The sequence below is a fragment of the Vespa crabro genome, chromosome 5, assembly GCF_910589235.1.
Source record: "Vespa crabro chromosome 5, iyVesCrab1.2, whole genome shotgun sequence".
Classification (NCBI taxonomy): Eukaryota; Metazoa; Arthropoda; class Insecta; order Hymenoptera; family Vespidae; genus Vespa; species Vespa crabro.
In genome coordinates, this window is record NC_060959.1 from 5165263 (window position 1) to 5182762 (window position 17500).

At 32.6% G+C, this 17500-nt stretch overlaps 1 protein-coding gene across 8 annotated transcripts in view; it reads right to left on the bottom strand.

The window, feature by feature from the left end:
• Nucleotides 1-17500, bottom strand: part of LOC124424362 (cAMP-specific 3',5'-cyclic phosphodiesterase) — a 335250-nt gene that overhangs the window by 164620 nt on the left and 153130 nt on the right. For 6 of the 8 annotated variants that reach the window (XM_046963292.1, XM_046963293.1, XM_046963297.1 and 3 more), the window contains one exon: nt 6032-6445. The exons of 1 other annotated variant lie outside the window; for it this stretch is intronic. In XM_046963292.1, coding sequence (XP_046819248.1) covers nt 6032-6180 — 149 coding nt within the window. In that variant the 5' untranslated portion in view covers nt 6181-6445. The remainder of the gene's footprint in view (nt 1-6031; nt 6446-17500) is intronic. One more of the 8 variants, XM_046963296.1, reaches the window with a different exon arrangement.

Genomic DNA, 17500 nt, shown 5'->3' on the forward strand with positions numbered 1-17500 from the left:
AGGAAGAGAACGAGAAAACATCGTCCTACTCGTGCATGGAGGAAGAAGATAATAAGATACCAAGAAAAAAAAAAGAAAAGAGAGAAGAAAAAAAGAAAAAGGAAAGAAAAAGAAAAAGAAATAATAAAAAAAAAAAATGAAACAAAAAAAAGAAGCAAAGAAACTCGCTTGCGAAGGACTATAAATAAGAAGTTAATAAAACGAGCAAAGAAGTTCTTGACCTCGAGAAGGCCGTTCGTATAGATGCCGTTCTCCGAATGCAAGAAGAAGTTTATGAATGCACGTAACTCGTAGTATTTTCATTCTGATGCATTACTCTCGATTAACATGATCTTGTTATCGTAAGACCAACTAACAAAACTCGTAAGATTCGTAATTATACCAATAGAAGATTAGTAAAAACATTTTCATTTCCCTTTTCTTTTTCTTTCCTTTTTTTTTTCTTTCTTTCTTTTCTTTTTCGTTTGTTTCTTTGTTATTGCTTTCAATTCAATTCAATTCATATTAATTATCTCAAAGTTTATATAACATTTTTTGTCGACGCGAGAAGGGATAAGAATTTTTTGATAATATCGTTATCGATATACCAAGATACAAACGAAAATGTTAAATTCATTCAACTTTAACCGATTAATCATTCTATCGATATATAAAAATAAATTCAACTATTTTTTAGTTGGCTACAAATTGATACCGAACCGTATGTAATATACGACACCTGTATAAATACGTATACATTCACACGCAGAATGCCAGAGTCACGAGTCGTGTTGTCGATAAAACTATACGCTTCGACGAACTCGCACACAACTTGTTTAATTACAGTTAGCGATGTCACGCCGATAGGAATTAACTGTAGCGTGATCGTTAATTACGATCCCCGCCAAATCGGGGATTAATTTTTGTTTCGTCAAAATTCGTCATGGGTGATTTATTGATGGAATACATGAGAAAGATTCCATTTCTCGGATAAATTCCAATAATCCTCGTTGAAAAATTTCAAAAAGCTAATATAATAGCGTAGATTTTTTTAATCTTTTTTTCCTATACACATATAATATAAATATATATATATATATATATATATATATATATGTATGTATGATATATACAGAAAAATATATATGTATATATAAATATAACGTCAGCATCCAAGTCAGCCTTATCAAAGTAACGTTCGCAAGCAAACCCTTCACAGCATAAATTAGCGTTAATTCTAGCAGTCTGAATGTCGAAAAAAAAGTGGTAACATATTTCCCGCACAAAAACTAAGCAAATCCGCGTATATCCCATGTCACAACGTTGACATAACATATATATAGTTACTATTTCATGAGGATATTCGAGATAGTACGATCTTTGGTTCGATATTATATTTTAAGGAGAAAATTTCTAATTGAAATTGATCTCGATTAAATACATCGGGTTCTCAACAATCGTCATCTCAACAATTTTCTTTCAACACTTTTTAAATCGAATAGTAGAAAAAGAACGATGTTCGTAACGTATTCGTTCGATCATTTAAACACAAGTAGAAAGAAAAAGATCTGAATTCTATGGTCTTTTCTATTTCATTCGAAAGAAATCTCCTTTTTCAATGGGAGACCGAACTCTTTCGATAAAATCGAAAAGACGCCATGATCCTTTGATGAATCGCGAAAGAAATCCGTAAGTAAGTAAGTAAGTAAGTAAGTAAGTAAGTAAGTAAGTAAGTAAGTAAGTAAGTAAGTAAGTAAGTAAGTAAGTAAGTAAGTAGTAGTCCGATTAAATATCGTCGCTTCTCCTACTTCCTTCTTTAATGTTCTTCTTTTTCTCTGCAACCTATCAGTCGCATACACATTAGTCGGTTATAACAAAAAAATTCAAATACATAGTTACTATCCTAGTCTACTTACAAGAGTTTCGTCTAGAGTTTAAAGAGTACCAACAGAGGACATGGATAAGTAAGAGTCGACTCACCTGAAACAAAAGAGGAAAGAAATTTCCATTAGCTCGAGAGTCGTGGTACTAAATTACATGGCCTTAACGACCACAAGGAAATATGACAAGGAAAGAGAAAATAAAGAAAAATAGAGAGAAAGAGAGAGAGAAAGAGAAAATGTTTCTAATGTTTCAGTATCGTTTAACAAACGACTTCTCTCGTAAAACATGGACGATTTTATTTATTTTTTTTTTTTTTTATATATACGTACGTCCTTCTATTTTATTTCTTTCGTCAATGATATAAGAACAAAATAACTAATTTATCGTCTAATTTAATTAATAACTAAGATTTTTTATTTGCTTTCGTATTATGAGTTTGCATGATCGAAGGAAGATAAATAGAAAGCCATCAAGATCTTCGATACTATGCTTCGTAAAAATTTCATGTAGATCGGAGAGAAACGTAAAAACTTTCAATGTCTTGTCTTATATAGGCTCATTCAGTTTTACTAGAGATCGTAGAATAAATATGAAAGGCAAATAGATTCGAAAATGTTAGTTCAAGTCAATCGATAGAAAACTCTCTCTCTCTCTCTCTCTCTCTCTCTCTTTCTTTCTCTTTCTCAAGATCTTTCTTTTGAGATACTTCGATCGGAATAAAGATACATAATTTCATTATCTTTCCATGAAATAATTAAATATTTGATTTTACAATTGAATCAATTAAATAATATAAAGTTGAAGTTAAAGTTTCGAATTATTATTAATACAGGGCAATCGTTAGGATAGATATTTTATACACAGTACGATTGGAATATACGTGGGTTGGACTTTAAAATGGCAGTCAAGAGGGTATTAGACTGTCTTTGAACGGTGCAAAATGGAGGAAGCACACTTGTTCCCGATCCTGCCTTTTATATCGTCGTAAGACGCAGATATGTCTCGAGATACTTCGTTTCTTCCTGTGACGTACACATATATAAAAAGAACAAGAGATAGGTAAAGCATTTCTCTTTTATTATAGACCGTAAGACTTACTATAACATCTTGTATGTCGCATATCAAATTCTAACAGGTGTCTTCAAAAAATTTCATTCGCCGACATTCCTTTTTTGTAAAGCAGTTTTTATATTTTATCTATGTACCCAAGAAACATAAATAAAAATGATTTCTGACAAATCAAATTATTATTATTATTATTATTATTATTATTATTATTATTATTATTATTATTATTATTATTATTATTATTATTATTATTATTATTATTATTATTATTATTATTATTATTATTATTATTATTATTATTATTATTATTATTATTATTATTATTATTATTATTATTATTAATGTCATCGTTTTAATTTTTTATCGAAGTTGTGTGATAGGAAAATTCGTTCAACTAGATTATCGTTAGTCAATGATAACGGCAGAATGGAAGGACGTTAACTCGATTATTTTCCATCGTACGTCGAACAACTAGCCAGTAGTACATCATGTAATAATGAGTTTTCGAAAACACAACATGGCTCTCTCTCTCTTTCTCTTTATATATATATATATATATATATATATATATATATATATATATATATAATGATATATTGAGAAAACGTGTGGCATATATCCAGTGATCGATTAATCGGGCGCGTGAATTTCCGTTATCAGAAACCCTTTGAAATTTATATTTGTATTTGTATGGATATACTCATACATACATCTACACATATACCGAAGAGAGAGAGAGAGAGAGAGAGAGAGAGAGTACAAGCTCGTTGTGTATATAATAGAGATTTACGCGCAATTGCGTGGACACGAGAAGATCAAACGTATATCGAACCGTAACTAATTATCGGATTTTAATAGCCCTTATACGGCGTTGCAGTATCGTTTCATCAGTTTCACGATTATCAGCGAAAAGAAAGAAGAAGAAGAAGAAGAACAGGTATAGATAGATACCACAAAGTCGGTCGATATAACAGAGCTTCCTATTTGAAGCTGAGAAGAAAAAAGAAAAAAAAATATATATATATATATAATTATTGTTACCGAGGAGGGACAAATTCGAGCGTAAAATATAAATAAATTATTATCTCGCACGTTGCAGCGAGACAGATTTATCACCGTCTCTCTGTACACGTGAGTAAAACCGTATAGCAGCAGCCTTACCCCCAACATTGTGGTTTACCTTCTACGGAAATTGATGCGAGTGCTGTTTAATATGATTTATCGCTATTATACTATAAAACGCAGATGTATATACTGGCGAATGAGATTATAAAAAAAAGAGAGAGAGAAAGAGAGAGACAGAAGAAGATAAACAAAAGAAGAAATAAAAAAGAAAATCAAAACAAACAAACAAGCAAATACTAAAATCTGATACTTTTATATCTTAAAAAAAAAATAAGAAGAAATAAACGCGAAAAAAAAGCGCGTTAATAGAAACATACATACATACATATATATATATATATATATATATAAATAATAAAAAAAAATATATATATTTATATAAACACACAGTCATCTTTGATATGAAAATAACATGATCTCTATCGTTTGTCGTTACTTGACCGTATCACTTTTCACGCAAAGTCGATATTGTCCGTGTCGTGTATCAACAATACGAAGAATTCGTAGCCGTCGGCACGAATGGCTACTATGTTCTTTTTACGGACAGCTCGTAGAAACGTGCTAAGGTGACTTTATACCTACGTAAATGCATACATACCTACATACATACATGGATACAATAGATAGATACATACATACATATGTACATACATACATACCATCATACATACATCCATAGATATCTCACGACACGCGCCACTTCAAAATTCCAGTCGTGTGTCCATGCTTTCGTCTTCTTGCAAACACCGTTCTCTTCGATAGATCCCCCTTTTCTCTTCTATCCTTCATTCCTTCCTTCCTTCCTTCTTTCCTTCCTTCATTCCTTTTTGCTTATCTTCGTTTCTTACGCTACGCACGATCATCTTCTCTTCCGTAAATTCCTCGATAATCACCTTCGCTTTCTTTTCACTCGATACCGTTCAAATATAACTTCGTAATGTCCAGATATTATAGATGTAGAAGATGATATTTTACGCTAATGCGTTTTTCATCAAACGTATGTACTCCTATCGGCATATATATTTATGTAGTATATACTTTCCGTGGAATAGCATATCGTATATATATACATATATACATATATTATAAATCATAGCTATTCAGAAATTATATAAGGTTATAAATTTTATATTTGACGTATATTTAGTACATTGCGTACATCGAAATGCGTGAGATTTTAATAAAACAAGTCAATCGAAAATAGAAGCTTTTTCGATTAAGCTTTCAACGATTTCGAGCGATACCAACGGGTCCATCGAAAATTTCTACAACATTTATAGCCTCTCTCTTTCTCTCTCTCTCTCTTGGTTGTGGTTGAAAAAAAAAAAAAGAAATAAAATTAAACCGCCCACTACTACTTAACCATAAATTTATTGTAAATTCTACGTCATCAATTTCTCATATTTATCCGATTTAACCGAGAACATACAAAACGAAGGGTAAACAGGATAAACGGTGAGTAAAACCAAAAGCTAATTAGGTTGTTTCATACTGATCGCAATACTTACGCTTTCAACATTCAAAAGATTAAGCGAATGAGAACGGAGCTTAGTTCGAAAATTTACGAAAGTGATAATCATATATAATCCGACATTAATCCTATTTTGAAATTGTGAAAATTTTGAAGGTGCAAGGAAACATAAATAGGAAGAAAAATATTGAGAAGTAAGGTCTTCGAAACAAATTTGTCCTCTTTTAATTTCTTGCAAATGACACATTATTTATCGATATTGTTTCGACAAAAAAAAAAAAAGAAGAAGAAAGGAAAAAGAAAAAAAATAAGTAGAAAAAGACAGTAGAAAAAAGGGGGAAACAATGGATGAAAACAATCTTCTCTCTTTTTTGTTTTTTTTTCTTTTTTTTTTCTTTTTTTTTCTTTTTTTTTCTTTTTTTTTTTTGTTCCTCTCATCATTATTTCCTCCCAACGTAGGTTACGGTTATTACAAACGTAATTGTCGCAAAGATAGATGCTCACCTGCAAATCCAAGAATGTCGTCTTCTGGGCACGTTGCTTGGTGGGACAAGGAGGAGTGGGGCAGTACCTTTACTTCCGGTGCCACTGCCGGCTCCCCCACCACCATCGCCGGCCGGAAGACGAAGCTCCGGAACTTGAAGGCTGCTCATCGTTGGTTGTCCTATGAGCTTAGAGCTCGAGGTCACCAGCAGCAAAACATTGTCTTCTTCATTGTCTCCTCATCTCGAACGACTTTGTCTTCATCTTCTATTATCTTCGACATCACCCTTATTCACCCGTAAATAACGTTCGAGGAGCTAATTGCTTTCGTTCTTCATTTTCGTCGTCGCGAAAAGTCGGAAATATATCACAGACAATTTTCGCGTCATTTCTTTTCCGAAGAATAATTCGAGGTCAATCCAGCGAGCGTGATATCTGTTTTATTTTGTTTTTTTTTTTTTTTTTGTGATGGAGAAGGAAGAAGAGAAAGAAATTTTAATATCTCTCGTTAAACAAAGAACGGGAATTTCAAAAGAACCGAGAATTGAATTTATTCGAGGATACTCTCATGAAGTCGGGATTACGTAAAAAAAAAAAAAAAAAAAAAAAAAACAAAAAGAGAGAGTAAGAGAGAGAGAGAGAGAGAGAGAGAGAGAGAGAGAGAGAAGAGGAAGAAAATAAGAAGAGACAAAAAAAGGACATTTAAGATAAAAACGACATTTTTTTGTTGATTTACGAATAAAACATAAGTGATCGTTGACATAAGAGAAGTAAATTACGGTTGGTGCTAAAAACCTTCGATTTATGACAAGGCTAATGGAGTGAAGCGCCACGTTTTTCGATGATATTGTCTGTTTGGTGCTAAAATCTTTCTTTTTTTTTTTCTTTTTTGTTTTTTCATTTTTTCTTCCTTTTTTCCTCTACACATACAAGTACGTTAGTAAAGATTAATACAGATCGAGAATGTAAATGAGAGATCATGTACGAAGCAATAAATTATTGATTATTAGTCTAATATGATGTCGAAGAGTTATTAACGCGAAGAAATATAAAAAAATAAATAAATAAATAAGTAAAATATAAATAAAAAAAAGAAGAAATAAATAAATAATCAATCAATCTTTCTTCGATATAATCAATCTAATGTTTTTTTTTTTGCTTTTTCAATCGATCGAGACGTCAAACCTGTCCCTGAACGTAGTTCATAGTTCACATGAATCAATTTCAACGAAGACCGGCAAAGATTTTCTCGGAGTACGTGTTACAAATTAGCGAACAAATGCGATAATACTTATAACAATCGTTATACCGATTATATTTCTTACGGCTTAAAAAATGTTGTACGGCGAAAGAAAGAGGAGATAATTCTTTTGGAATGTTTAAAGATACGATGATGACATCTGACACGTTTTCGATCATCGATCTAAGTAAATAGTTCTATACTCGATAGCTACTCTTTGAAGTAGCTGTGATGAGTTTTATTTTTTTATTTTTTTTTTTTTTTTTATTATTTTTTATTATTTATAACTCGAACATTATCGATTACGACGACCTATAAAACGTATGTACTCTTATAATGTTGATCAAAATATAAAATCCTTATCATCATTAACGTCATTGCTTTTAAGAGAGGGAGAGAGAGAGAGAGAGAGAGAGAGAAGAAAAGAAAAGAAAACAAAAAATGGAAACAAAAAAAAAGAAAGAAAGACAGAAATTACACGTTTAAATGCAACGTCCTCGCGCACAAATACGAGCTTAACTGTCGCACCTCGAATGTATTCGATCTTTCCTAGTAAAGACTCCAGCGTGAATGCAGCGAGAAATCGGTTAAGTCGCCCATTTGAAATTCAAATGACAAAAGGGAAATACGGTCGGCTGGCGATGCCTTTCCAAGTAACTCGTTATCAAGCTTCGCCCTGCAAGCAAAAGGTTCTCCCTCCCTTATCCCCTTTACTCCCTTCAACATCGAATCTACATTTTATCTCGCGAGAATCGTGTGACTACGAGACAACGCTTTGAACTTTGACTACCATTGAAAATCGGAAAATAGAGATAGGTTGTGAGGGAGGTAGGAGGGTGCAAATAGAAAAAAAAAAGAAGAAGAAGAAATAAAACAAAACAAAACAAAACAAAAGAGAAAAAAGGAAAAATATCTTCAGTTGATCGATAAACGAGGAAAATTTCATATTTCTTTATCCTATTTCTCTATTCTACTTTTCTATTCTATATTCGATACGTTCAAAATTTTAACGTAATTAATATCGGCTCAGTGCTTCTGTCTCCACATCGTAAGTCCCGACTAAAATCACATTAAGTCGTTTACCGTAAACATAATCTTCGACGAACGTAGGCGTAACAATACAGTTTCTCAAAGCGTTCTATTCTAAAAGCGTATACGACAGTGTAATGAAAATGGTCGCGATTATCTTTCACAGTATCTTTAATCGTCTGAGGGACGAAAATTAAATTTTACGATGAAAAGATCTACGATCTTACGATAAAAATGTTCCTCCCGTTAAAATGTACATTTTTTTACGCTATCAACGGAGAGAAGAAAAACAAAAAAAAAGAAAAAAAAGAAAAAAAAACAGAAAGCAAGAAAGAAAAGATGTTATCCAAGATAACAAAGACAAAATGCTACGTTATTGAATTCGCTAGCTAGTGTTAGATTCGACGATCAATCGATCTGTTTATTCCTATGAGTTAAAACAATAACAGTACTTATATGTATTATACTGATATAAAAAAAGAAAAAAGAAAAAAAAAGAAAATAATAATAAAGTATTAAAAAGAAAAATTAAGGCGAATTCGAATTAAGTTAATGATAATTAAATTATTATAAATTAAATTACTATAACTATATAATCTCATTAAAGTGATTGATCTTCATTGATTCATTGTACTAGTTTAAGCGCAATAAGATTTCATTAATATCTAAAAGAATTATCAATATGATCAACGAGAGCGATAATTGATACTTTCAAACTAAAATGAGCTTGATACAATCATCAAAGCTGTTTTAGTTTTCTATTTGTGGTTCTATGTAGGATCCCATTGTAAACAAATGACGATAACGAGATACACTGTCCGATTTACAATTCGTTAATAAGAGAAACCGTACGGAATCGTTTTACGATGTTGGTAACAGAAGCCATTCGTACATTACATACTGACAAATGTTAATTAAATACCCAACCTACAAGAAGAAGAGAAAACCAGGGAACGTACAAGTTAAACAGTTGCTTGTATCTATCATTAGAGTTACGTTGTAAATACGATAGAGATAGGTGTACAACGGGTTCCGTTCCTGTTGCTAATTACGTTCAGATTAGATTGGAGATGAGTGAAACTAAGGGCGAATCTAAATTGAAATATTTCGTTATTTTGGACATCATCATACAAACATTCCATAGTATTTCAACTTGCAAACACGAAGCTGGAAATGAAAAAGTCATTTACTTTGTTCTTAATTATTGGATTTTAATCCAATTAAAACTAGTTTAATTAAAATAAAATAAATATTATATATATATATATATATATATATATATATATATATATATATGTACGTATGTATATGTGTGTGCGTATGTACGCGTGCGTCTGCTTTTATACGTTATCTGATATATTATATAAAAAAAAAAAGAAAATTAAAAATAGAAAAAGACTAAATCATCTAAAAGGCTTCTCCTTGAGGCTTCGATCTCGTACGATGTTCACTCTACTACGATCTGACTGTGACTGTCGCGACCAAATAGACAAAACAAAAGAGGAATGAGAAACACAGATGAAAAAAGAAATACAGCAGCGGTCACATTGACACGAGAGAAAATATCAATGATAGACATCTCTTCTCTATTTGCGTGTCGACATTGAAAATGTTTTCAAATATATAACTGATAAAACATAAAACGATGATAGTAATGTATTAGTTTTATATTTCAATGGAAACATTAAACTAAGGACGATCGAGATTTACTGAGAAAGAACGGAAGAAAAAAAAAGAAAAAAAAAAAAAAAAAGAAAAATAGTATAAGAAAAAAGAATTAGATCATAGCAATCAACTTTGTACGACGTAACGTGTGAAAAAAAAAGATAAGAAAACAAAAAAAAAAGATCAATAAGAATTTTGCGTCGCAACAGAATTTTAAAATCTCTCGAGTAAATAATATTCCAAATAAAATTTTTGAATAATTACGAGAAGTATCTAATATATATACTACGTATGTATTATATTTATAAAGCATGAAATTTCACGAGGACAATCCTCGTGTTCTATCGCTTATCGTTTATTGGTGTAATAACGCAACGACGAGGTATTACGAGTAAGGATTCGCCGACAAATTGGTAGCATAATCCATATACATAAAGCTACCATCGAATTTTAACTATAAAAATTATCAAACGATCAAGCCAATTAAATTAATATACGTATAATATATATATATATATATATATATATATATATATATATATATATATATCGTATGTATCTTTTTTTTTGGTAGATCCTTGAACCTGTTTTCTCGTCAAAATTATCTCGGATAAAATAGAATACAACACGTGTGTTGATGCGCATTCTTAATTATTACAAAATTTTAATAAAACGAATTCAACGAACGTTGAATGAACGAGGAATTTTCCTTCGAGCAAAAACAGAATCCAAGGAATTTTCCTTCGGAGAGAAGAAGAAAGGATACGCAAAATGGATCTTTGAAAAAAAGAAATAAAGATTACATTGGTTTTTTTCATTTTCTTGTATCACCGACAACACATACATGTAAAAAACGCATATGTAGTCACACCCACGACGGGCATAGACAAAAGACAAAGGTAACGACGATGTCGGGGCCTTTTACGAGCAGAGAGAAACAACGATATGAAGCGTAACAATGGAGCTCGAACAAGCATGATAAAACACGAGTGACGCTTGGTTATAACCGAGCCTGATCGATTGTTGCGAAACTATCTCGTACCTGTTAGTTTAAACAATATCTTGTTAAACAAGAGAATCTACCGGCGGGAACAATTTCTCATGCTCTTTTTTATTCCCATTTTTATTTTTATTTTTTCTTTTCTTTTTTTACATTTGTATAGACAAAGAGAGAAAAAGAAAAAGAGAGAGAGACAGAGAGAGAGAGAATCTCGTTCGAAAATTGTTTTAATGATTTTTCCCTAACGAGATTTCGTTTGAAAGTCGATTTCGATGATTTTCCTACGAAGAATTTACTATGCTTTATCTGTCGTTTTGAAACGAAATAAAAGTAGAGTTTACGATTGAGAAAGTCCTTGGATTCGATAGAACTTGTTACGCCTCTTGAATTTCCTCAATGAAAAGCTTCTGTGGAAAAGTAGCAATTAACGAAGCTGCTCGCGTACATATTACGTACGTACGTATGTACATACATAGTTATACAGATAAATATACCTAAGTAAGTTACATATTATATACATAAGATCGTCGTTGTAAGGAACAATTCTTCGATCGATTTGTGACGATCTATCTTTTTGAAATTTTCAATCGTCCTATCGTTCTAAATACGATCTAGTATCCATTGAAAGTCGAGGTCAAACGTGGCGATCGATCATCATGATGTAAATCCATTATGTAAATCCAACTATGGGAGATAAAAAACAAAAAAAAAACAAAAAAACAAAGAAAGAAAAGAAAAGGAAAAAGAAAAAAGACACATCGGAAGGATCTTCGAGATTTTATATTTTATTCCCGAGAGTGTCATCGATTCGAGTTGCATCCGTTGTTTTTTTTTCTTTATCTTTGGCTCTCTCTCCCTCCCTCTCTCTCTCTCTCTCTCTTTTTTCCTTTTCTTTTCTTTAGAAAGAAATTGACAATTTCATAATGCCAGAACGATAGATAACGAAATTCGTTCGAATATTTTTAACGAGACGTACAAAGGAGAACGAGATACGATTTCAATTTTCAATTCTATCACGACATTCGAATTCACAATACAAAGTACCGATTTACAAAACGCCTTGAAAATCACATTGAACTATTTATTTGTATCGTCGAGGAGAAACGAATCCACGAAATATTCTTTTAGAAATAGTGCGAATCGTTCATGCGATAAAAAAAGCATAACCCCCCCCTTCCCCCCACTTCTCCCTGAAAAGAATGTCATTTTTCTCTTCCCGTAAATAAAATGTCATCTAAATAAAAATCTAAAAGAAAAGCCATTCGTTTGAAAAGAAAATCGTACTCGGTTTACTATTATTATTATTATTATTATTATTATTATTATTATTATTATTATTATTATTATTATTATTATTATTGTTTAGTTTCGAGGCGACAAAAGGAATTTTTAAGTAGGAACGACGGCATAAACGAAATTACTTTACGATCCATCGAAATATTGTCCCGTTGGGAAAATACAAAAGCTAGTTAATCGAATAATCGATTAATCGACGAGAACTTTCAAAAAGAGGGAATCAACCAGCTGAAACTCTTACAATGGCTTTTCGCACAGAAAAGCCAAAATGAATTTTCCTTTGGTACAAATTTTCTTTTAGTCGACTCGTCGTCGTTTGTGTATAGTCGATGCTTAATAAGGGCCATCTCAAAGTCCGAACTTTTCGCTTACCGACAATATTTAAACTTCAATTTACTCATGGTAAAAGTTTACCGAGTAACTTCATGCAAATCGAAGAAGATCGAAGTGTAGAAAGAAAGAAAGAAAAAAAAAACGAAAAAAAAATAAATAAATAAAAAAATAAATAAAAGCTTCGGAAGACATTTAACTCGATCCGAAAACTCTATAATCTCTACGAACGTTTCCTCTGTCACTGGTGTTTATCACAATCGTATCGCGTATCAAAGCTCTTTTTTTGTCTCTCTCACATACATACAAACATACAAACACATATGCGCGTTTCGTATGTCGAAATTGTACTTTAATGAAAATTTTCAAAAGAGGAAAGAAATCTCGTCAAACATTATTTCTTTCCTGGACAATTTTTCGATTACAATGGTGTTAAGAAGAAAAAAAAAAAAAAAAAGAAAAAAGGAGGGAAAATAAAAACTAAATAAATAAATAAATAAATAAAAACAAAAAAAAATTATATATAATCTTTACGAGGATTAGTTAATTAAAAACTTTAATAAAATATCCTGTCGCGACTTGCTTTGAAATGCGTCATATTACTTTTCTCTATTCGACAACAACGCCAACGACAAAGACGACTGTAGTTCAGAAAGAGAGAGAGAGAGAGAGAGAGAGGGAAGGGAGGGAGGGAGGGAAGAAGAAGGAAGATTAACTGAACAACGAATAAACTAACTACGTATATCCACACATAGGGGCGAACTATTCATTACTCTTTTTGAAGCGTCAACGGTGATGACGATTACAATGTTTCAAAACAAAACGTGATATTATTTATCGTTAACCGTGTATCATCTTTCGGACAGCCGTCATCTAACTTTGTTAGGGAATTCTTTCCGACGATGCGAATCGAACGTATCTAAGTACACACACACACACACACACACACACACACACACACACACACATATATGTATTTCAGATATACCAATATATATAAGTGAACTACCTATGCATATACCTACGCACGTAAACAAATGTGTAATCTCGCAAAATACAAATACCTACAGATCGTGACCTAGATTTTCCCTCGACGGTTCGTTGAAGACTCCCATACATTATAAATCTCACGGATTCCAATTGATTTCATGGATAAGCAATGAAAAGGAATGAAAAATATTAAAAGGAAGAAAAACTCTAACTTATCTGTTTCTCTGTTTTATCAATGTGTAAATGATTAATGAAAAAAAAAAAAAAAACAAAGAAAAATTTACAATGTATATAATTGATCAAATTAAAATCTTCTTCTGTCAAATTTCAACTTCGTTAAGGTAAATATTTCAAATGTCAAGAATCGATAAATTTCGTACGAATGTTTGATCTCTCTTTCTCTCTCTCTCTCTCTCTCTCTCTCTCTCTCTCTCTCTCTCTCTCTCTCTCTATCTATCTATCTATCTATCTATCTATCTATCTATCTATCTATCTCTATCTCTCTTTCTCATCGAAACCCGTGCAATTTCGCAAAACGAACGATATCAAGAAATTATAGACAACGTGACGCTACCGTAACGTCGTTCATGAAATATTCGAGCTTTCGCGGTTGTGAATGCGATCATCACGATTCGCCGAAGCGCTCCGAATGAAATGTTCTAGCAACCGCATACGAATTCCCTTCGTTCTACGTACGATCCTAGGGTACGACCCTTGGAATGTTCATCATCCCAATCATTACCTAGACGAATCTATCGTTAACTAGAAGCCACTTTGGTGATTACCAAATCGATGGACTCGAATATCCGTGGACCGTGAATTTTACTATAGTTTTAAATTACTAGAAAGTAAAAAAAAAAAAGATAGATAGATAGATAGATAGAGAGAGAGAGAGAGAGATGAAAAAACTTTATTTCTACTAAAATATAATAACGTATGAAAAAAAATAAAAACGAGTACGAAATTATTTTTGAAAATAATCAGAAACGAAAAAAGCAAAAAGAAAAAAGAAAAAAGATAATAAAAAGAAAAAGAAATAAATGAATGAAAGAAAAAAGACGTCGTCGAAACTATCGATTTTATTTTCTTTCGTGAATCATCGTATAATATGGGCTTCTCATCTCCCTTTTCAAAGCTTCCGATTTCGTTCAGCATAGGATTTAGCCTACTCGACTCGATTGGATGACTCGCGATATGGTTGGTGTCACAAAAGAGGGATGCCTCCATCCTCTACCTTTTACGCCCTTTGAAACCCTTGGAAAGACAATTTTAGTATCAGTTAGCAGAGTCTTCCATTTGTAAGAGGAAAAGAAAGATCGCACGACAGACAGAGAGAGAGAGAGTGAGAGAGAGAGAGAGAGAGAGAGAGAGAGAGAGGGAGAGAGAGAGAGAGAAAGAGAGAGAGAAGAGAGAGAGAGACAGATAGACAGATAGAGGCAAACAATTAACCTTCGCCGCGAAATCCGAGTTTCACTTTTGGTCTAGGCATTAGCGTGCATGCGCACACAATCTAGTAGTACTAATTAACTCTTTAGAGATGGAGTCGAGACAGAACAACGGACTGGACGGTAAACTGCTTGATGAACTTTGTATACATGTACGGGTATATATTTCTCTCTCTCTCTCTCTCTCTCTATCTCTCTCTTTCTCTATCAACGAGCAAGAAGATTACTGACCTTTAACTTTACGATCATACACAAACGAAAATAAAAATATTTGGCTACTGGCCCGTTAATCGTATAACGATAAATATGTATACACATATATGTAATATCGTCGATATATGTATATATAATATAATGTCGAGATAAGAGGAATTCTAGCGAATACAAAACAACTGGCCAAAGGCAACGATTATCTTCGCCGAAAAGAGAGAGAGAGAAAGAGAGAGAAAGAAAGAGAATATAAATGAGAGTAGTTACAGCTACTCTCTAATCCACTTCGAATTCTAGTTCATGCCGACCTCCATTGTCGGGAATGATGCTAATGTGTAACAAATCCAATAAAGCCCGAGGGAAAATACATAGTTATGCGAAAATAATAAAAGGGAAAATTAATTATAACGATATTAATCTATCTTTCTCTTTCTCTTTGTCTCTCTCTCACTCTCTCTCACACACACTCTAATGTTGTGGATAGATAATTACTTGCGAGACTGATTATTTGTTATCGTCAAATAATAATCGGAAAATTCAAGATACATACATATATACATTTCTGTACGTGGAAAAAGTTTGATAAGCAAATAACTAAATAAATATAATTTAATATTCGAGACGAGATTGTATTTGATTATAGAAAAAAACAAAAAAAGAAACGATCATCGTAGACGTTTGGAACAAAGCAAAAAAAAAAAAAAGAAAATAATAAATAAATAAATAAATAAATAAAAGGTTTGAGGAAATGGTCAATGATGGAGAACGATTATTAAGATACGAATGGTACGAGATAAGATTTACTTCCCCTTAAACTAATCTCCCGTTGACTCGAAAGGAAGAAGCGGTCTGTGAAAGGGTGCTAAAAGGTTATAATAAAAATATTGCGAGGGTAAGGCTTATCATTTTCTCTTTCTATCCTTTTCCTTTTTCTCTCGTTCATGGAAGCTGAGTGTGCTTATGCAGAGATTTCCGCATGAGCTTTCTCGTAACAACGTTGTTTCCTCTCCGCAACACGACACATAACAACGACGGCAAAAGAGAGAAAGAGGAGATAGATAAAGAGAGAGAGAGAGAGAGAGAGAGAGAGAGAGAGAGAGAGAGAGAGAGAGAGAGAGAGAGTGGGGGAGAGAGAGAAACAGTAGGTCGCAAAAACGTGTACACCGATATGACGCTACCACGCCCTAATTTCTTTCGCACGACAAAGCGATTACAAGGTTGTGCGCGCGCGCGTAATACTTGCATCGTCCATCGACACGTTAAATCACATCGTCTCTCTCTCTCTCTCTCCCTCTTTCTCTTTGTATCATTCGTAAAACGATCGATCGATCGCCAATTCGATATTCTTTTCACGTTACCGCTTCGTTCACGAGCCACTCTTTAAATCTACCTCCGTGAGTTGGAGGGTTCAAAGGTCAAACAGTTCCATCCACTCGCGATTTAACCTGTTCCCATACGCACAGTTCTCGTGCGGTTCGATCTCCGCCAACCGAGATTTTTATCGAGAAAGGTTTTCATATTATATTTTTTCTTATTCTTTTTATTCCTTTTCTTCTTTCTTATTTTTTTTTCTTCTTTTTCTTCTTCTTCTTCTTTTTCTTCTTCATATGCTTCTTTTCTTTTAGTTCGACGATTCGATAAACGTTCAAATTTTTTGTCTCATTTTACGAAAAGTTTTCACTATTTAAATGAGCATTTTTTTAAAAAAAAAAACACGATAATCGATCGAAACAGAATACGTAATCGATACGTGTCTCTAGTTCTTTTTCAAACTCGTAATAGAAAAAGAATGATAGTTCTAACGATACGAGGGGCATAAGTTTGAAATGTTTGACTTTTGACTTTTATTCTATGATCGCAAGTAGAAACACGTTTCTCTTTGATCTGACGTACGTACGCACATAATATATTAAAATTATGTAAAAATTTACGTAAATACGTAACTTCGATGGATGACCATAAATAAATATAATAAGTGGTGAAAGATAAGAAAAGTTTTATCTATGAATATTACTGAACCGCAGTACGTTAGTTGAAATCGGTGATAAAGAGCTATTCGTAATTATACCAAACTGCAAATAACTAGAAACGTTCGAAATATTTATGGATATTGCTTGGTAAACGTCTTTTAGGTACCACAATCATGAATCCAAATAATGAGTACGATCGTGCTGGACATACCGAATGCGTTTGTTCGTTGAGCTCGACACGATTGTGGTTGACAAAACGCGATAAGAGTCTGACGGTTTGCAACGGCTATGACGTGAAATTCATTACCGCTCATC